This window comes from Salvelinus alpinus, chromosome 36 (assembly GCF_045679555.1).
Source record: "Salvelinus alpinus chromosome 36, SLU_Salpinus.1, whole genome shotgun sequence".
In the NCBI taxonomy this organism is placed as follows: domain Eukaryota; kingdom Metazoa; phylum Chordata; class Actinopteri; order Salmoniformes; family Salmonidae; genus Salvelinus; species Salvelinus alpinus.
Window position 1 is genome coordinate 18788999 of NC_092121.1, and position 21503 is coordinate 18810501.

General features: G+C 43.2%; 2 protein-coding genes across 8 annotated transcripts; one reads left to right on the forward strand and one right to left on the reverse strand.

Moving 5' to 3' along the window:
• The first annotated feature begins 111 nt into the window (after window positions 1-111).
• LOC139564811 (eukaryotic translation initiation factor 3 subunit D) lies at window positions 112-9659 on the forward strand. Its single transcript, XM_071384655.1, has 16 exons — window positions 112-266; window positions 935-1060; window positions 1161-1206; window positions 1368-1504; window positions 1602-1687; window positions 2063-2135; window positions 2370-2485; window positions 3182-3314; window positions 3538-3685; window positions 3878-4008; window positions 4176-4261; window positions 4495-4624; window positions 4754-4896; window positions 5040-5232; window positions 5438-5534; window positions 9556-9659. Exons 2-16 carry the CDS (start codon window positions 938-940, stop codon window positions 9570-9572), a joined length of 1659 nt encoding a protein of 552 aa, XP_071240756.1. The 5' UTR covers window positions 112-266; window positions 935-937; the 3' UTR covers window positions 9573-9659.
• Window positions 9660-15166: 5507 nt separating this feature from the next.
• Window positions 15167-19523, reverse strand: LOC139565120 (apolipoprotein L2-like). Of its 7 annotated transcripts, none has more exons than XM_071385209.1 (5): window positions 19359-19523; window positions 18370-18466; window positions 16740-17336; window positions 16306-16428; window positions 15167-16208 (listed from the first exon to the last, which is right to left on the reverse strand). In XM_071385209.1, the coding sequence occupies exons 2-5, from the start codon at window positions 18399-18401 to the stop codon at window positions 15239-15241; spliced, it is 1722 nt and encodes a 573-aa protein (XP_071241310.1). In that variant the 5' UTR covers window positions 18402-18466; window positions 19359-19523; the 3' UTR covers window positions 15167-15238. The 7 variants fall into 7 exon arrangements, with proteins under 7 accessions (XP_071241310.1, XP_071241309.1, XP_071241313.1 ...); XM_071385208.1 differs by having other exon boundaries at window positions 16306-16431; window positions 19359-19495; XM_071385212.1 differs by having other exon boundaries at window positions 16306-16431; window positions 16740-17331; window positions 19359-19481.
• Window positions 19524-21503: the final 1980 nt, after the last annotated feature.

The following is a 21503-nucleotide window of genomic DNA, read 5'->3' on the forward strand; positions in this document are numbered from 1 at the left end:
GGGTTTGTTGGGGATAGTGGTGTATATCTAGGGGTAGATGGTGGTGCAATACATTTTTCCCCATATTTCACTTTTTGTGAACAAAATGTGCAATTCACACCCCGACCAGTGAACGGCAGCAATATGCAACAAAGCTTCTAGTCTGCCGGAAAACCACTCTTTACGGTACTTTTCCACTTCCTTTTTCTAAGGCGCCTTTAGAAGAAAATTGTGACTCGGCTGTTTGGCCGAATAAAAACTGCCGTTTGGTCGTTACAATCTTAAAGGTGAGATTCGAATAAGATATGAAAATGTATGAACATGTCATGTTTACAATGATGTTTAGGGTAAACAATGTGAAATGTACTCGAGTGAATGTTACTGCCACCGCCGTTAGCTTAGCAGATTGCTATCTGCCACCTGGTTAACGAGTTAGCAAGCATGCTGGTTAGCTTGCCATAGTGTCCATATGGAAACAGAACGTAGTTACGCTCAATCGTTGATGTCACCTTACTAGATTTGGGTGTTGTGAAATGTTTGGCTAGCTAACTAGGTCGTCTGCTGATATAATGTTAACGTTAGCAAACTTAGGCTAGACTATTGTAGATAACGACGTTAGCTATAACTTGTACATTGCATTCTCTCCATGATGATTACTTACGCAAATAGTCTATCGATGGCAGTTTCTTAGCAATCCAATGGTTATGTGTCCTGGGTCCGTGATGACTAGGCCACTGCGCATACTGAAATGCCTATCTAATGTTAGTGCATTGATGAGTGAAAACAGTGCTATTCTTTGACATTGTCTGAGACCCTGCGGCCTAGGTTACTAAACGTATCAGCCACTTGCGTATGTACACCAAATTTCTATCTAATATACATAGTATAAGGTAACTAGATATTGTTCAAATCTGCGTTTCATTTAAAATGTTTACAACATCTGCCCTAACCTCAGACCATGGCGAAGTTCCATGCCCCTGAGATCCAGGACAATCCCTCTGGATGGGGTCCCTGTGCTGTCCCTGAGAAGTTTAAGGACATGCCCTACCAGCCCTTTAGCAAAGGAGACCGTCTGGGAAAGGTTGGTCTTCCTCTGCTGCCTCTCACCTTTAATTATAAACAGCAGTTTGCCCTGCTTCAAGAGGAGGACATTAGGCTGATTGATTTACTTTTCTGTGCAGGTGGCTGATTGGACAGGAGCAACCTACCAGGACAAGAGATACACAAGTGGGTTAAATTGTATTGTAGGATTCACGATAATAACATGATATGGTGTAAACATAATCCAGAATATATTGCCTATTGTAAATGTCTATATTCAATATTGATTTTGAGGTATTTCAGACTATGGATGCTGTCATTTGACATTTGGTTGTATGTTTTGACAGACAAGTATTCATCTCAGTTTGGGGGTGGTAGTCAGTATGCCTACTTCCATGAGGAGGACGAGACGAGCTTCCAGCTGGTGGACACTGCCAAGACGCAGAAGACTGCCTACCAGAGGAACCGCATGAGGTTTGCTCAGGTACAAGACTAATCTGCTCGACCACACACACAGTACCCCAAAAAGGCTTTTCTGTGTAACCTTTTCTATAACAGGATGTTTTGTTCTGTTTTTACAGAGAAATCTGCGCAGGGACAAGGACCGCAGGAACCTGACCCAGTTCAATATGCAGACCCTGCCAAAGAGTGCCAAGCAGAAGGAGAGGTAAGCTGCCTGCAGTTGTTTAGCCAATCCACTGCTGATGTGGCTTTCTAAATGTTGTTCTCTGGTTTTCTCTATAACTGTCTAATCTCATGTGGCTTTCTAAAACACATGTTCTCTGGTTTTCTCTATAACTGTCTAATCTCATGTGGCTTTCTAAAACACATGTTCTCTGGGTTTCTCTATAACTGTCTAATCTAATGTGGCTTTCTAAAACACATGTTCTCTGGTTTTCTCTATAACTGTCTAATCTAATGTGGCTTTCTAAAACACATGTTCTCTGGGTTTCTCTATAACTGTCTAATCTAATGTGGCTTTCTAAAACACACGTTCTCTGGTTTTCTCTATAACTGTCTAATCTCATATGGCTCTGTCCAGGGATCGCATGCGCCTACAGAAAAAGTTCCAGAAGCAGTTTGGCGTGCGTCAGAAGTGGGACCAGAAATCCCAGGTATGGGAAGATCAACAATGCATGTGGATTGTTTTATCAGTGCACCTCCGGACATCTGAATCGTATTGTGATACTCCTCAGATAACATCTGATGTAGTCATATGAAGTTTCTGGCAACTGTCTTCCCAAACACCTGCTAACGCTACCATACGTTCCTGTCTCTCCTCCCTCCCCTTTCCCTTTCCTCCCTCCCCTTTCCCTTTCCCCCCTCATACCTTTCATTTCAAGGCCCAGTTGAAACCCCGGGACTCGTCGGTGGAGGTCCGGAGTGACTGGGAGGTGAAGGAGGAGATGGACTTCCCCAGGCTGATGAAGATGAGATACATGGAGGTGGAAGACCCCACTGACATGTGAGTGACTTATCAACACTGCATCTGTGTTCAATCCAGGGGAGAACGACTGCGCCCTCGCATTGAGTTCAAGTTGATGGACGACTGTGGTACTTCAGGCATTGTTTCCACAAAACAGTATCCCCCATTATAGTGAAAGGGGAAATGGTGCTCTTTGTGGTCAGTATTCGTAGATGTATATAAACAAAATATTCAAACACAATCATGGTATCAATAATGGCTTCTATTTCACCAGATGTATGTCCTTGAACCGATTACTTTAAAATCACAGACAAAGTTATAAGAATAATCTAGTTGCTAATGGCAGCCTGCAGTACCTCTCTCGGCCTTCAACTTGAGATACTCCATGAGAGGGAGCAGCACTGAGCTAGCCTTCAATGTCACTTCATAGAGTAGGTTTCCAACAACTCCTCTGTGTAAAAGGATGGTGACATGCTGAAATGACACTTCCTTATCATGAAATGCGCCACTGAGCATTCTCATAGGAAACAATAGAGTGATGTCATCAATGGCTTTGTCCATTTTTTCCCCCAGTCTGTCTCAATCACACAGTTCAGAACAAAACCCAGTCTGAATAACATGATGTTCAAGTTGCTTTTCACCTGCAATGAGTCTAGTCTGTTTTTACCCTTTTTTTTTCTACCGGAAGAAAATATTATATCCACGTAAAGTCAGTTGATTTTCTTTCTCCCTCAGTGAGTGCTGTGGTGCGTTGGAGTACTACGACAAGGCCTTCGACCGCGTCACCACTCGCAACGAGAAGCCTCTAAAGAGCATCAAGAGGATCTTTCACACAGTCACCACCACCGACGACCCTGTCATCCGCAAGGTACACCCTCTCAATTCCACACTTGTACAGCACCGTGCCAGGTACAATAAGCCAGAGCAACATAATATTGATTCAGTCCTTTTGTTGTTTTGTCTGCACATTCTTGTCCAGAACTAATGGTTTCACACATTTCAGAAACAAAAACATGATTATTACAATGTCCACTGCCCTGTAGAGTGTTCTCTGCTCAGATGTAAATCCTTCCCTATACCTTCCTCTGCAGTTGGCTAAGACCCAGGGCAATGTGTTTGCCACCGATGCCATCCTGGCCACCCTGATGTGCTGCACGCGCTCAGTCAACTCCTGGGACATCATTGTGCAGAGAGTGGGCAACAAGCTCTTCTTTGACAAGAGAGACAACTCTGACTTTGGTGAGGCTTTCTCAAGTTAATCTATTCAGCTGTTGGTCCATCTCTGACTGGTCAAAGAAGTCTTGTTTACTAGTGAATCAGTAGTTATACCGTATATCAAACTCTCTCCTATAAGTCTTCTTGTCATAATGCCAATGTTTAGGGGTGAGTTTGGTTTTTTGTGCATTCGGCTCATCTAACTGTACATGTCAGATCTGTTGACGGTGAGTGAGACTGCCAACGAGCCACCACAGGATGAGGGCAACTCCTTCAACTCGCCCCGTAACCTGGCCATGGAGGCTACCTACATCAACCATAACTTCAGCCAGCAGTGTCTGCGCATGGTAAGACCACTACAATTATACACTAATGGACATGTCCAGTGACATTCCTTCAATGTGAGTGTGATGTGGCTTAAGTCCAAGCATTTCTGCCATTGTAAAGAATACATTTGAATTGGATGTTAATTATTTCAGTTCTAATAGGATGCTGTGTCTTTGTTTCCCCTCAGGGTGGGGAGAGGCACAAGTTCCCTAACCCCAACCCATTTGTAGAGGAGGACATAGACAAGAGTGAGGTGGCCTCTGTTGCCTACAGGTGGGTACTGACCCGTGCTGCTCTGTCATGCTGCTCTCTCACTACTGCAGACCATCCACTCATTCAGACCATCTAATCACAGTTAGTTCATTCACATCTGTAAGAAGTCTTTAAAAAAATGTTTTGGTACTCCTGTTTTTAAATGGATCCATGTGATGTGTCCTGCTGGACTATGGGTTAGTGTTGAGGGGTGTAGCTGTGTAGACCTGTAAACTCACCTGTTTCTGTCTCAGGTACCGCCGCTGGAAGCTGGGGGAGGACATTGACCTGATTGTACGCTGTGAGCACGATGGAGTGATGACCGGGGCCAACGGAGAGGTGTCCTTCATCAACGTCAAGACCCTCAACGAGTGGGACTCCCGGGTAAGAGGAGGAACGAGTGATGACAGAAAAGACAGTACTAGATATTTGATGCTATCTCAGGGGATGAAATGCAGTGTTAATTTCCCCTCTAATGCTTAATGTTGTTGAATGTTTTGTTCTTGTCTTAAGCACTGTAATGGAGTGGACTGGCGTCAGAAGCTGGACTCTCAGAGAGGAGCTGTTCTGGCCACCGAGCTGAAGAACAACAGCTACAAACTGGCCCGCTGGACCTGCTGTGCCATGCTGGCTGGCTCAGAGTACCTCAAGCTAGGGTCAGTGCCCCCCCCCCCCCCAAACACACATGTCAAGTGCGACTATACTGTTCACAGCAACCATTTTCCCCCTTCAAATTGTCCATAAATTCACTTGGTTATGACCTCCATCAGTTAAATCCCCTGCCCTCCCCTGTCTCCAGGTACGTGTCTCGTTATCACGCGAAGGACTCTGCGCGCCACGTGGTCCTGGGCACCCAGCAGTTTCAGCCCACTGAGTTTGCCAGCCAGATCAACTTGAGCATGGAGAACGCCTGGGGCATCCTCCGCTGCGTCATCGACATCTGCCGCAAGCTGGAGGAGGGCAAGTACCTCATCCTCAAGGACCCCAACAAGGTGAGCCCGGGACTGCTGACCATGGAACAGAGCATGCCCTTGACTGTTTCTGTAGAGTGCTGCCAATGACTTGAAAGACTAGTACTTGTCTCTGCAACTTGTAGTTGATTTCCCCCATTGTCTGACGGTGTCTGCACACAGAGCCCAAAAATGTTAGTGTTCCTTACAGAGAGTCATTATCATCATTGTGTGCTTTTGCCAACAGCAAGTGATTCGGGTGTATAGCTTGCCTGACGGGACCTTCAGCTCAGATGAAGATGAGGAAGATGATGATGATGATGAAGAGGACGAGGAGGAGGAAGGTGAGGCCTGCCACCATTGCACTATGCGGTACCTGTACTATGTTCACAGGGCATTTGGAAAGTATTCAGACCACTTCACTTTTCTAACATTTTGTTACATTACAGCCTTATTCTAAAATTAATTAACTGTTTTCCCTACACGCAATACCCCATAATGACAAAATCAGGTTTTTAGAATTATTTGCAAAAAAAATAAGCAATACCTTTTTAGGTATTCAGAGCATTTGGTATGAGACTCGAAATTGAGCTCAGGTGCATTCTGTTTCCATTGGGAAAAAATGTATAAGAATAACAAATAATTAAAGAGCAGCAGTAAATCACAATAGCGGGGCTATATACAGGGAGTACTGGTGCAGGGGCACCGGTATTGAGGTAATATATACATGTAGGTAGAGTTATTATAGTGACTATGCATAGATAGTAACAGAGCGTAGCGGCAGCGTAGAAGGGGGGGGGAGCAGCAATGCAAGTAGTCTGGGTAGCCATTTGATTAGCTGTTCAGGAGTCTTATGGCTTGGGGGTAGAAGCTGTTTAGGAGCCTCTTGGACCTAGACTTGGCGCTCCGGTACCGCTTGCCGTGCGGTTGCAGAGAGAATCGTCTATGACTAGGGTGGCTGGAGTCTTTGACAAAAAAATGTAGGGCCTTCCTCTGACACCGCCTGGTATAGAGGTCCTGGATGGCAAGAAGCTTGACCCCAGTGATGTACTGTGCCGTACGCACTACCCTCTGTAGTGCCTTGCGGTTGGAGGCCGAGCAGTTGCCATACCAGGTAGTGATGCAACCCATGCCACATCTTTTCAGTCTCCTGAGGGGGAATAGGTTTTGTCGTGCCCTCTTCACGACTGTCTTGGTGTGCTTGGACCATGTTAGTTTGTTTGTGATGTGAACGCCAAGGAACTTGCTCTCAACCTGCTCCACTACAACCCCGTCGATGAGAATGGTGGTGTGCTCGGTCCTACTTTTCCTGTAGTCTACAATCATCTCCTTTGTCTTGATAATGTAGAGGGAGAGGTTGTTGTCCTGGCACCACATGGTCAGGTCTCTGACCTCCCTATAGTCTGTCTCATCATTGACAGTGATTAGGCCTACCACTGTTGTCATCGGCAAACTTAATGATGGTGTTGGAGTTGTGCCTGGCCGTGCAGTCATGAGTGAACAGGGAGTACAAGAGGGGACTGAGCACGTACCCCTGAGGGGCCCCCGTGTTGAGGATCAGTGTGGCGGATGTGTTGTTACCTACCCTTACCACCCGTGGGCGGCCCGTCAGGAACTCCAGGATCGGGTTGCAGAGGGAGATGTTTAGTCCCAGGGTTCTTAGCTTAGTGATGAGCTTTGAGGGCGCTATGGTGTTGAATGCTGAGCTGTTGTCAATGAACAGCATTCTCACATAGGTGTTCATTTTGTCCAGGTGTGAAAAGGCAGTGGAGTGCAGTAGAGTTTGCATCATCTGTGGATCTGTTGGGGCGGTATGCATATTGGAGTGGGTCTAGGGTTTCTGGGATAATGGTGTTGTGAGCCATGACCAGCCTTTTAAAGCATTTCATGGCTACAGACGTGAGTGCTACGGGTCGGTAGTCATTTAGGCAGGTTACATTAGTGTCCTTGAGCATATGGACTATGGTGGTCTGCTTGAAACATGTTGGTATTATAGACTCAGACAGGGAAAGGTGGAAAATGTCAGTGAAGACACTTGCCAGTTGGTCAGCGCATGCTCGGAGTACACGTCCTGGTAATCCGTCTGGCCTTGTGAATGTTGACCTGTTTAAAGGTCTTACTCACATCAGCTGCGGAGCGCGTGATCACAAAGTCGTCCGAAACAGCTGATGCTCACATGCATGTTTCAGTGTTACTTGCCTCAAAGCGAGCATTGAAGTTATTTAGCTCATCTGGTAGGCCTGTCATCATCCTTGAGATGTTTCTACAACTTGATTGGAGTGCACCTGTGGTAAATTATTTAGATATAATTAGGAAAGGCACACACATGTCTATATAGGGTCCCACAGTTGACAGAGGATGTCAGAGCAAAAACCAAGCCATGAGGTTGAAGGAATTGTCCGTAGAGCTCCGAGACAGGATTGTGTCGAGGCACAGATCTGGGGAAGGATACCTAAAAATGTCTGCAGCATTGAAGGTCCCCAAGAACACAGTGGTCTCCATCAGTCTTAAATGGAAGACGTTTGAAACCACCAGACTCTTCCTAGAGCTGGCCGCCCGGCCAAACTGAGCAACCGGGGGACATGTGCCTTGATCAGGGAGGTGACCAAGAACCCTTGATCAGGGAGGTGACCAAGAACCCAAACTGAGCAATCGGGGGACATGTGCCTTGATCAGGGAGGTGACCAAGAACCCACTCTGACAGAGCTCCGGAGGTCCTCTGTGGAGATGGTTGTCCTTCTGGAAGGTTCTTCCATCTCTGCAGCACTTGTGGTGGTTCATTTCTTTACTATCAAATGAGGAGAGACAAACTTATCACACAAGTCAGAGTTATACTTAAACTAAATATTTAATAGTGAGAGCTTTGCAATAGCATTGGCTGGTCGACAAATTATCATCTCTGATGATCCGTTGAGAGCGCCGATACAAAGGTATTTTATAGCCAAGATACACCCCTTTCAACCTACATGACGAACAACAGATATATAGAATGGGTCACAAAGTTAAGATTTGTATGAAAGATACTTTTAATACATAGCAGACCGTATCTGCTGTGTCAACAGTTTTCATTGTATAGACCAGTGTCTGGCCCTCCGACTCCAAACTGGAACCATCTCTCCCTGGTACGGTATAGAACAGAAACATTAACTCATGCTCTGGGATGCTCTTTAGGTTTTATCACCCAAAAGACATGGTAAATCTCCTGTCAGTGTTATCTCCCAGAGGCCCTTCCTCAGTAGAACACACACACAATAGTTAACAATACTCTATTCTGTTGCATAAAACAACCATTTGATGCAATAAAAGTATTATAACATAATCTTGCAATTTTTCCTCTCACACACTCTACCAATCAGGCTTTTATGGCCAGAAGGAAGGCACTCCTCAGTAAAAGGCACATGAAAGCTGACTGAGTTTGCCAAAAGGCACCTAAAGACTCTCAGACCATATGAAACAAGATTCTCTGGTCTGATTTAACTATTTAGCCTGAATGCCAAGCGTCACGTCTGGAGGAAACCAGGCATCGCTCATCAACTGACCAGTACCATCCCTACAGTGAAGCATGGTGGTAGCAGCATCATGCTGTGGGGATGTTTTTCAGGGCAGGGACTGGTAGACTAGTCAGGATCGAGGGAAAGATGAACAGAGCAAAGTACAGAACCTGCTCCAGAGCGCTCAGGACCTCAGACTGGGAAAAAGGTTCACCTTCTAACAGGACAGCGACCCTAAGCACACAGCCAAGACAACGCAGGAGTGGCTTCGGGACAACTTTCTGAATGTCCTTGAGTGGCCCAGCAAGAGCCTGGACTTGAACCTGATCGAAAGTCTAGAGACCTGAAAATAGCTGTGTAGTGACGCTCCCCATCCAACCTGACAGAGCTTGAGAGGATCTGCAGAGAAATGGGAGAAACTCCCCAAATGCAGGTGTGCCAAGCTTGTAGCGTCATACTCAAAGCTGTAATCGCTGCCAAAGGTACTGAGTGAAGGGTCAGAATACTTATGTACATGTGAAATTCCAGTTTATTTTTAATAAATTAGCAAAAATGTCTAAACCTGTTTTTGCTTTGTCATTATGGGGTGTAGATTGAGGAGGGGAAATGATGTTACAGCCTTATTCTAAAATGGATTACAATGTGGAAAAGTGAAGGTCTGAATACTTTCCCAAAGCACTGTATATATTACAATGTGTGGGCAGTGGTCTCTGAACATTTATGTGATTGTATTCTAATGGTTTGTAAGTAATGTGATTAATAGTTTAGTTTTTGTACAATACATTTTGCATGTTCTGAATGACGTATGTTTACTGGTTTTAAAGTCCTTTTCTCTCCCCCTTATTTCTCTCTACTCCCTGTCCTCTTTTTCTAGATGAACAAGAACCCTAAGGTGTGGCAATTGCGCTAGTGACCAGGTGGCCTGCATCACACAGAAAATACTCCCTCGTTACATTCAAATAAAGATCTGACAAACTGGCTCTTGTTTCCATTTATTTTGTATTTTCTCCTACTAAAAGGAGAGATCATTATTTTCTTACTGAAAAATAATCACTAAGCAGGCATGCGTCATCAAAATGAGTCATGATGAGGATTCCTATTCTGCTCATCTGTGAAGTGTATATATTGTTGATAGTAATTGAGTATTCTGGTATATTTAGATACTTGGTCTTTCTGTATAAAGGTTGAGTGAATGGTTACTGGGTAGTTGGTGGGCAGAGCTACATAAATTTGACTGCTGATCTATGTCCAAGATCTCTTCTGAAGGGGGTTAAACCAAGGCCTCATACCTTTTTAAAGGGTTAATAAATTGTTACGATAAACTTTAAGGTCTCCTCTTTAGGAGACTGTGTGTGTTAACACCTGTTTTGAGTGTTGTGCCCTTCAGACACTATCAGAAGGCGGAAACCGCTTACGCTCAGACTCCTGTCTGGGCCCCACCGTGGCTGAGGCTCTGAGAACACAAGGCTGCCGCAGGCCTGATGAAAACAGCCACCTGTCAGAAGATGCTTGGACTCGTTCACCTTGTTATGACCCTATACTTATGATGAAAGGTCAAGTTTTGGTCAAACCCACTTCTGAGCTTTTAATTGCTGACAAGATGGTTGCTGCTGTTGGGGAGGTTAGATTTATTAACATTTTGCCAGGGAAAGTCACGCAAGGAGGACTGGGGAGGCTATATGAGTTACAGGATGTCTTAGATATTTTGCAGAACCTGGGGAGAGCTATCATATACTGTACTTTACCAACTTCTGCCTACAATTGTATTACTAAAGGAGAATTAAAAAAATGTTTCCTCTCTACTACCAATATACAGTTGAAGTCGGAAGTTTACATACACCTTAGCCAAATACATTTAAACTCAGTTTTTCACAATTCCTGACATTTAATCCTAGTACAAATTCCCTGTCTTAGGTCAGTTTGGATCACCACTTTATTTTAAGAATGTGAAATGTCAGAATAATAGAGAGTGATTTATTTCAGCTTTTATTTCTTTCATCACATTCCCAGTGGGTCAGAAGTTTACATACACTCAATTAGTATTTGGTAGCATTGCCTTTAAATTGTTTAACTTGGGTCAAACGTTTCAGGTAGCCTTCCACAAGCTTCCCACAATAAATTGGGTGAATTTTGTCACATTCCTCCTGACAGAGCTGGTGTAACTGAGTCAGGTTTGTAGGCCTCCTTGCTCACACACGCTTTTTCAGTTCAGCCCACAAATTTTCTATAGGATTGAGGTCAGGGCTTTGTGATGGCCACTCCAATTCCTTGACTTTGTTGTCCTTAAGCCAATTCGCCACAACTTTGGAAGTATGCTTGGGGTCATTGTCCATTTGGAAGACCCATTTGCAACCAAGCTTTAACTTCCTGACTGATGTCTTGAGAAGTTGCTTCAATATATCCACGTAATTTTCCATCCTCATGATGCCATCTATTTTGTGAAGTGCACCAGTCCCTCCTGCAGCAAATCATCCCCACAACATGATGCTGCCACCCCCGTGATTCACGTTTGGGATGGTGTTCTTCGGCTTGCAAGCATCCTCCTTTTTCCTCCAAACATAATGATGGTCATTATGGCCAAACAATTCTATTTTTGTTTCATCAGAACAGAGGACATTTCTCCAAAAAGTATGATCTTTGTCCCCATGTGCAGTTGCAAACCGTAGTCTGGCTTTATTATGGCGGTTTTGGAGCAGTGGCTTCTTCCTTGCTGAGCGGCCTTTCAGGTTATGTCAATATAGGACTTGTTTTACTGTGGATACAGATACTTTTGTACCTGTTTCCTCCAGCATCTTCACAAGGTCCTTTGCTGTTCTGGGATTAATTTGCACTTTTCGCACCAAGGTACGTTCGTTCATCTCTAGGAGACATAACGCATTTCCTTCCTGAGCGGTATGACGGCTGTGTGGTCCCATGGTGTTTACACTTGTGTACTATTGTTTGTACAGATGAACGTGGTACCTTCAGGCGTTTGGAAATTGCTCCCAAGGATGAACCAGACTTGTGGAGTTTTATCATTTTTTTCCTGAGGTCTTGGCTGATTTCTTTTGATTTTCGCATGATGTCAAGCAAAGAGGCACTGGGTTTGAAGGTAGGCCTTGAAATACATCCACAGGTACACCTCCAATTGACTCAAATGATGTCAATTAGCCTATCAGAAGCTTCTAAAGCCATGACATAATTTTCTGGAATTTTCCAAGCTGTTTAAAAGCACAGTCAACTTTGTGTATGCAAACTTCTGACCCACTGGAATTGTGATACAGTGAAATAATCTGTCTGTAAACAATTGTTGGAAAAATTACTTGTGTCTTGTACAAAGTAAATGTCCTAACTGATTTGCCAAAACTATAGTTTTTGTGGATTTGTGGAGTGGTTGAAAAACAAGTTTTATTGACTCCAACCTAACTGTATGTAAACTTCTGACTTCAACTGTATATATATCAGTTTGATAATTATATAGACCTGATCATCTGTTGAAGAACTTGACCAACACTTCCAAGGCATGTCACCCGTCTGCTCCTCAAACACCTGGTCAAAGCTGATACACTGTAAAGGGGTTCTTCCAGTCGATGCATTTATCTGCCAAAGAATGAATATGTAGCTGTTTGAGATGGACCTTCAACAATCAAACATAACATGACCTTCATTCTTTACTAATCTTGTTTGCCAGAGATGTGTTACTACTGATAAGTGAATCTGTTTCGTTATTGCCAGGGCCCTGTCCAGAAACAACCCCTCCCAATTCATCAGGTACTGAGCCAGTGTCCAAAAGTTGAGTCTTCAGGCACAATAAAGAAGCTGTTCCCATGCACTGTCACAGACAGACTGTTATTTCCTGCCATGGTAGTGTTGTCAAGCTGGATGAACATTCAAGCAGTCCCACTGTGAACTTTGGATCCCTCGGACAGTAAAGATTGATTAGTAGGGTATGGCTATAGACCGTAAGCAATTCAGACAAGACGTCCCAAGATGGGAGGGGAGAGGAATGACTGGGGAAAACTGCTACTGTTTACATTCAGTTCTGATGAAAGTGGAGTATTTTTAAAGGCACTGGTTGTGTGTTGCCATATCATACAAGTATGATAAACAGTGGATTCAGATGAGATCATGGTGGAAATGGAAGACACTGGAAGATCACATTCTCAACCAGGTCAGTTTTTGATCAATCCTGGCAAAACTAGAAACAGGAAGTGAAAACACACACTGCAGTCAGATAAACTGTCTCTCAATACAATGATTGTAATGATCTCATGAGTGATTTTCATTCACAGCTATAATACTGTGAGAAAAGGTTTGTTAAAGAGATATGCAATAAAGTATAATTGTTATTCTCTTTGTTCATTTCAGCCAAGCATTCCCTCTCTCTGTGGTCTCGGGGTTGTGAATAATCCTTATCGGAGAGAGGCGGGGAAGAGTGCTGTGGGAAACACCATCCTGGGCAGAGGGGGTGTTTGACACGGTGTGGGTGAGAACCAGGAAGGCGGTGAGAAGGCAGGGTAAGGTTGCCGAGAGGCAGGTGACAGTGGTGAACATGCCTGGTTGGGAGAGGTTCCCCTCCAGGGGCTTCTCTCTGGGGGTCTGGAGGGAGATTGTCCGCAGCAATCCTGGAGGAGGTCAGGAAGAAGTAGGAGAGGAGGCACCAGGAGGAGGACAGGGACAGAGAGGAGGGGCTGAGGAGGGTCAGCTGGAGATGGAGGAGACAGGGGAGGGAGAGAAGGCCACAGAGGAGTCCACGAGATGGCAGAAAAGGAGATACACAGATGAGAAATCAGACAGTGAGTAAACACTATACTATACCTAAAGTACTCACTGAGAAAGTTGTTTTATGTGATGCCTAAATATGCCCATCAGTTGTCAAATGAGACAAACAATATATACTCTATGTCTGCCAGTATTTATTCAATGTGTGTAAACGATAAAGAATGGAATGTAAAAATACATTGTACTTACACATCTTGTGGTTCAACAGCAGGTGTGGAAAGCAGACCTTGCTGAGTTCCTGATTAACTTTATACCTATTACAGTCCAAAATACATTCATATCTTCCACTATTTATTTTTAATATGGACTGCCAATATAATTGTCCATGTCCATCAGGGCCACATCCAGGCATAAGTCTCTTAGGGGGCCCCCGACCCAAAAACATTGTGTTGAGAGTTAGAATAGAAGAATACACAAGGTGCAATTTTGAAATTTGGTTGTGCATCAGCAGCGGTTTTCTTATGTCAGTCACTAACTATCAACCAAATTAGCCATGTCAGCAAACAATTTTTAGATTGGTAAATTAGGCTAGCCAGCTATCTTAACTTGTGGTAATCATGGCTGAAAACCCACCGGGCACGCAGGGCATGTGCCCAGGTGCCCTGACCTCCATGGGGCCCTCATTGATTTTGTTAATCACTCTCACTCAGATATCATTAACATGGCATATCTTGGCAAAATGTGTAGAATTACAGGAGATTAGCTTTAAAATGGAAAACATTTCTCTCCACCCCATGGCAAATTGGATAGAATTGAAGGAAAGTTGCTGTAAAACTTCACATTTGTTCTCTCTGCCCCATGGCAAAATGTTTAGAATTGCATAAAGCTTGCATTAAAAATGCAAGAATTTCCCTACTCCCCATGGAAAAATGTGTAGAATTGCAAGTCATTTACTATAAAACTTAAATTTTCCCCTCAGCCGCAAGAGGGGGACCACTAAAATGTTTTGCATGCGAGGTGGGGCCCAACAAAATCTTAAGGCCCCAAAAAGGATAGGGCCGGTCCTGATGTCCATGGACAAATACTGTATCATCAGTTTTAGGTATCTCTGAACTGAACTGGACAGAAATGTATCATTACTGGCTCGTTACTGTTTGATAGAACCTTGTTACTGTTTGATAGAACTTATCTGCATGCATACAACACAGTATTCACATTATTCTGCATGTTTTGAATGAATGATAAATTTGCATGATTTTCTGTTATTAATGTGCATATGAATCATTAAAGCCGCTATCCCTACTACTTCTGAAAATAGCTCTGATTATCACAAGGTGTGTGTGTGTGTGTGTATGTGTATATATAGCTGCCTTTGATTACCACACTTGACTGTTGCCAAGGCTACACTGGGGCAAGACACTGGCTATAAAAAGCTATTGCCTCTCAGGCTGTCCTATGTGTGTCCTCCTGCTTTTGTTTCCTTGTATGCAACATTTTGAAAAGTGATTCCTTTTCCAGGCCAAAGTCCAGAGATAAATGACATGGGCAAGGGATTTAACACTTTCTGTACATATAGGATTACAGATAAGGAACTCATGTTTTAGGATTATTTATAATCACCATTACAATAAATTGTGTGGAAGCAGAAAATATCAGGTAAAACATATGGAGTGTTCTTATTGTGTTCTGTTGTACAACATAATGCTTTTGTCTTGCTGTACACATGACTACAGACTGCTTCACTCTGATGTCCCGTATTAAATGATGATGAAAATGAGAAAAGACCAATTAAAAAAGGATTTATTAAATAATTGTTTTACAAAGGTATTTCAGAACACCAGAAACAAGGACTATTATTATTGACACAAATATTCTCCTCCAGGAGGGTAAAAAGGCTGAGCCAAAATTCTCTGGCACTTCCTGAACTTCCAAATTCCTCTACACAGCGAGTCGTAGATCCTCTGCCAGGAGTCTAGCTCTGTGCGCCACAAGGCCGCTCTGGCACGAATGAGCTGGGAGAACTCACTCTTGCTGCCTTTGGCCAAGCACACACTGTCTTTACAGATGAAGAAAACATCCAGGCCAATGAAGAGGGCGTTGAGAGTGATAAAACCAGCCCGTGCTGAGCTCGAGAGGGCTAGTGGGGTGCCTTTGGCCACCTGTCCAATGTCTGGGATGTCCCCTGCTAGCTTGGGCAGGTTTCGTGCTGCTTTGCCTTCCTGGAGCGCCAATTTACCAGCGCTTGCAATCAGATCTTCCTTTGCAAGGGCCTTAACACTCAGAGCCGAGGCACAGTCCACTATGGAGTCGATGCCTTTTCCAATGGCCCCAGCTGTGGCAATCACCTTCCCTGCCCCCAGCACGCCGTCCACCCTGCTCTGCCCCAAGATGGGCTCTATATTCCTGGCCACATCCTCCAGAGACTCCTGGAGACTCTCCACGTCCTCCATGAAATTCTGGAAGACTTCTCTGGCTTTCTTCTCATGGATGCTATTGACCTTCATCTCTGTGATACCAGTGGCTAAACTGTTGACCCCACTGGTGACCCCCAGGCTGACCCCTGCAATGGTGAGAGCCAGTGACACCCCAGCAGTGACAGGGGTCAGAGCTAAGCCCACTATGGATAGGATCCCTCCAGCCACCCCCACTGAGCTGCCTGCCACACTGGAGATCTTAGCCCCCAGCTTCATCCTGTCCAGTTGCACAGCATTTTCCTCCAGATCGGTCAGAAACTGCTCCATCCTGGGTCGGCGCTGGCTGAACCGGCCAATGAAGCGCTGAGCAGCCTCTTGGAACAGGAATGTTAGTCTGAGGTGCTGGTCCATCCTGACAGAGGGGAGACAGATTCAACATCTATTTACTGTATACCAATAAAATAAAAATATCAACAGAAGTTTAAAGACAACAACCAAACTAACCTTACCTGATATCATTCAGCTGATTCAAATGGTCCATCATCTTTTGTATGGACTCTTCACTCACATCAGCACCAAGGTTGACCACAGGGATGTCATTCTTATTTTTCCAAAACAGCATTTGACTGGAGCTACTGTAACAATGCATATTAATTTCAACATGACATTATATTCATTATATTTATATGTGGATTTTGAATTATATCACATAAGCCAAAGAACCTTGTCAAATGACACATCTGAGAAGGACAAAAATGAAGAAAAATAGTACAACTATACTAATATAAATTATGATATTAAAACAGTGTTTTAAGATTACTCCCAGGCTGTTGTCTAATCTGTAATCTAGAAGGAAAAAATGGACATAAAGTGTTTGTAAAATGGCAATAAAGAACATTACATAAGTTAATGTTGAAGAAATTGTGATAGGAGCTCCACTTACCCCTTCTCCATTCTTTTACAGAGCTGCTGGCTGATTTGTATGTATCTGTCCAGCTGGAGGGCCAGCACCTCTACATTGAGGAGGCTGGGCATAAAGAAGGACTTAGCATCCCTCTTAAAGTGGATGAGGAGAGGGCAGGATATTCTGGCAGTAGTGATGACAGCCTGAACACTGGCAGGGCTCGTCCCCTGAGGCAGACAGAGGAACCTGTTCTCCTCAAACACCAACAGACAGGTGACCGCCAGACACTCCACAGCATGCAGGAAGTAATCCAGCTTCTCCAGGCCTCCCAGAGTGTCCTTTAGTACAGCTCCCAGCTCCTTCTCCAGCTCCTCACGCCTACTGTCTGCAGTCCCCTGGGTCAGACCACTCCATACGAACTCCCCAAACGCCTTGGCCTTGGTCTCTGAGTTACGGACATGGTCGAACTTAAGGTCAATTCTGTCTGCCCTCTGCTTGATGTCCCTCATCATTTCCAGTTCTGTCTCCCTCTGAAGGGCCCATTTGGAATGTCTGTCACAGAACTCCCTCACTGTGTGAATGTGGCTGAGGGTGTTTGAGATGTACTGGCCCAAGTGCTCCCTTGTTAACTCTGATCTGGAAGAAAAGTAGGCTTCAGTCAGGAGCTTTACTATTGAATTCAGGATAATCAGTATATAAAATTACAAAGTTGTAGATACAGAGTGCCTATCCATCAACTTTAACCTTTTATTGAACTGCCTTTATTGAGTACCTTGGATTCTTTGTCAACACTGCCCTCTGTTGTCAATTTAAAGTAGCCCAGCAACACTCTTTCTGCCCCAGTTATTAAACCTCTTAGATGTAAGGTCCCCTGTTTAGGTTCTAGTTCTGGTACCGACCAACATTTTTGCTTATAAATCGATCTGTGGACACCGTAGATTGAAATGGCTTGCATTGAGCAACAGCCCTGGTTCCCACAGACACAGTCTGAGCCTGTGTGATGTAGGATGAGAAAGGAGGATGAGAAAACTGAAACCACTTGAAGCTAGGATGTCCCTCCTACCATTTAATTCACTCTTCCGACTGTCCATCAACCCCTGAACCCTACATCACAGCCACTGACAAAGCACATGCCTGCAATCGTTAAGAGAGAGTGGTCATCATGGTAGCACATTCAGAGATAAAATAATAGCCATAAATCTAAAATAATTCATAGATTAAAAAAATACTTTTTAAACGGTCCGTTTGTCATAGAGGGCCAGGATTGATATGATATGAAAGGGGAGTTCCTAACAAGTTCAGGATGCCAAGCTACAGCAGACAGTTTGATCAAGAGAGACCTTGCAAAAATATGCATTTTCTCTAACACTAAACATACAAAATATGTAATTTACAGTTATAAGGAAGGTGAAATCTTATAGTTAGTTATTTTATAATATGATTATGCTATATTTAGAAAGCATATGTAATTTCAAGCCATATTCATACGATTTTGTTGAATAGGAAATGCATCATAAAAATATTTCATATTTGTACTGTGAACTTGAGCTTGTGTCCTGAAAATGCAGCATTACTAGTTATTTTTTATGGCCCTTATGATTACATTTTGGGATTAAGTTGACGTTTTCGATTACATTTAGTTACAATTAACTGGTTTTAATAGTCTCACCGTGACATGACGCTCTCCGTGTGTTTGGACATTTCCTGGTTTGGTTGATATCGTTACTGAACAGTGTTGCCTTGTCCCCATGGCATGTCCAATGTAACTGGATAATACAATTTTTAAAACACAGCCATTACATTTCTATTCTGATATAAATGTAGAAACAGGATTCACATGCATCACATAGCAACACGGGCAAACAGTGATTAATTTGTACATCGGGAGGTCCCGGAACACAGTGAGCGCGAGAGCCTAATTTTCTAGATATCAGTGTACAGCAACAATTCCAGACGTCACTGCAGAACACCGGCCATATGCATATAAACCTTCCACAATGACTCTCCCCATGTCAAGCCCATGTATCTCCTGACAGTCAATTTATTGCTCAAAACCATGAACGAGCCTGTGCCTATGACGTTTAGTCTCATTCTAAAGCTGTTCGGTAGACTCTAGCTGTATAGTCTATTTTTTTAAATTTTGAGTGTTAACTATAACCTGGGTGTCGTCTTTAGCCGTGTCTGCAAGGCTTGCTACCAACAAATGAGCCTTGGTTCGGGCATGTTCAGAAACATTTTTTTCTCAGGGCTCTTGTCAGAGGCAGAGTATGATACTTCTACGGTGGATTTATAAAGAAACGATAGCCTTATGTACCCATTATCTCTTGAAGAATATAACTTACTGCCTCATTAGTTTAGTTCAACTCTTGTACCCCATCAAAACCCAAAATATAAGCTTGTTTTACTCCAATGTTTACAAACAGAGTAAATGTAAACAAACACTATACCTTTAATACATAACGTTAGTTAAAACTATAATTTTGATATCATGGATGGTCAGTCCTTGCATCTATAGGTCTGTCTGTGAATTTAAGAGTGATTACAATCTCCAATTCCATCCCTCAGTTTTTAGCTGAAACAGGGGCGGGTAAAACGCTTTGTTATTGTTTCAACTGTTTGATTTGTGTAAAGAAATATGGATGTATAAAGCTCACTCACCTCGACAAAGAGGGTGAATGCTGTTCAGTCTCCCTACACCGGAATGTTGTCTTCTCAGTTTCGTTTCCCTTTTACTTCAAACCTTCCAAACTCAACTTGGACCCATTGAGCTATGATAAGAACGCTTGGACACGTCACCACCACTCCTTTGAATGGCGAGAAAGTAACGCCCAAAACAGAGCAAATCCTTTAGTAAACAAATCTGTTGCGTGGAACAATATTGTGGCTTATTTTTGTAAATTAATTTTAAAGTTTTATTTGGAAGAATGGCGAGACTAAATGAAATGTTCTGTAAAATACTAGCGACTTCAGAGGGTAGCTGACACATGTAGTAACCATTTCAGACATATGTGGTATGTTACCTGTAAGATAAATATAAGGTAATGTTTATATCTCATGTAAAGCAAGTGAACAGCAAACCTGGTTTAAAAAAAACAATTAAAGCAACATTTCATGGCACAACGCCTCTCACTCACGTGGCCTACTTTTGTGTGTATGTACTGACATGTATGGGTAACTGATAGATGAACACACGTGCGGAGTACATGTTGATGTTTTAGATGTATGTCAATTGTAAAGTCTTTCGTCTGTAATGTCTTTTTCGTTATGTGTCAGACCCCAGTACGACTAGCTGTCACCACTGACATCGGCTAATGGGGATCTTAATAAAGTCCTAAATATTACCCTTTCTAACAGTGCCTTATTTACCACTTATTTTACCAGGTGTAACCCTTTTATATCACTGGGTAACTGGCAAATTGGGAGGGGTGGGTAGTGTTGCATGGGGGCTGTTTGCAGTTCAAATTAGTTAAACAATGGAAAAGTTAATGAATTTACCTGTAAAAAAGCTGAGAACCTTTCACACAGACCTGATACCTGCATTTTAGTTATAGGGTCCGTTGAAATGCAGGATTCAGGACTAGGTCTGTAAGTGGCTTTTATTTTTCCATGTTTAAAAAACGTCTGATATACGTTTATGTTGTTTATGAAAGAGATATGACTGTCATGCTAAAAGTTACTGCAGTATCTTCGCCCTGCCACAAGAGGGGGCATGGCAACAACCTGAGTGACTTGCGTAAAGCATATGATCCTAGAGGTTGTAGTGTTGTGATCATATACCTCTGTGCTTGTTTGTGATGAACACATAGCCTTCATTAATATGCATAGAATCATCCAGAAAGAATCAAATGAGTCTGATGATGAGTGTCAAAGGATAGTTCAAATGTGTTTCTTGTTTCATGTGTTATGTGTAAGTCAAAGCGAAATTTGTTCTCTGTTTGAGCCGATAATAACCATTAAACCATTAACTCACTCATGGATTCATTTTTATGCATGTTGGATGTTTTTATTATTATACCTGCAACCAAATTGGCCAGCGATGGATCAAAGAGTTTCTGATTTGATAGTTTCTTTCCATTTATCCCACCTCAATCAAATCAAATTGTATAGGTTGCTTACACATATTTTGCCTATTTTATCGCAGGTGCAGTAAAATGCTTATGTTTCTAGCTCCAACAGTGCAGTAATACCTAACAATACAGAACAATACACACAAACCCGAAAAAGGAATTATATATATATATCAGAACGAGCAATGTTAGAGTCCAGAATATACATATCTATGTATATGATGGTGTGTCTAGACAGTATGGACAGTATATGAATAGAAAATGTGTGTACAGCAGTAGTTATATAGGATGAGCCATGACTAGATTACAGTATATGCACTGTGTACGAAGCATTAGGACCACCTTCCTAATATTGAGTTGCACCCCCTTTTGCCCTTGGAGCAGCCTCAATTCAGCGGGACAGGGTGTCGAAAGCGTTCCACAGGGATGCTGGCCCATGTTGACTCCAATGCTTCCCATAGTTGTGTCAAGTTGGTTGGATGTCCTTTGGGTGGTGGAGCATGTTGATACACACGAGAAACTGTTGAGTGTAAAAAACCCAGCAGAGGTGCAGTTCTTGACACACTCAAACAGGTGTGCCTGGCACCTACTACCATACCCTGTTCAAAGGCACTTAAATATTTTGTCTTATCCATTCACCCTCTGAATGGCACACATACACAATCCATGTCTCAATTGTCTGAAGGCTTAAAAATCCTTCTTTAACCTGTCTCCTCCCCTTTATCTCCACTGATTG

Excerpts from the sequence above, each read along its gene's own strand:
- LOC139565120 (XM_071385208.1), bottom strand. The coding sequence starts at position 18,401 with ATGTCCAAACACACGGAGAGCGTCATGTCACG. Across the intron at positions 17,337-18,369 it reads ACGGAGAGCGTCATGTCACG|ATCAGAGTTAACAAGGGAGC; the intron begins GTGAGACTATTA and ends CTTTTCTTCCAG. Across the intron at positions 16,432-16,739 it reads TGTAAAAGAATGGAGAAGGG|TAGCTCCAGTCAAATGCTGT; the intron begins GTAAGTGGAGCT and ends GCATTGTTACAG.
- LOC139564811 (XM_071384655.1), top strand. The coding sequence starts at position 938 with ATGGCGAAGTTCCATGCCCCTGAGATCCAGGACAATCCCTCTGGATGG. Across the intron at positions 1,207-1,367 it reads CCAGGACAAGAGATACACAA|ACAAGTATTCATCTCAGTTT; the intron begins GTGGGTTAAATT and ends ATGTTTTGACAG. Across the intron at positions 3,686-3,877 it reads GAGAGACAACTCTGACTTTG|ATCTGTTGACGGTGAGTGAG; the intron begins GTGAGGCTTTCT and ends TGTACATGTCAG.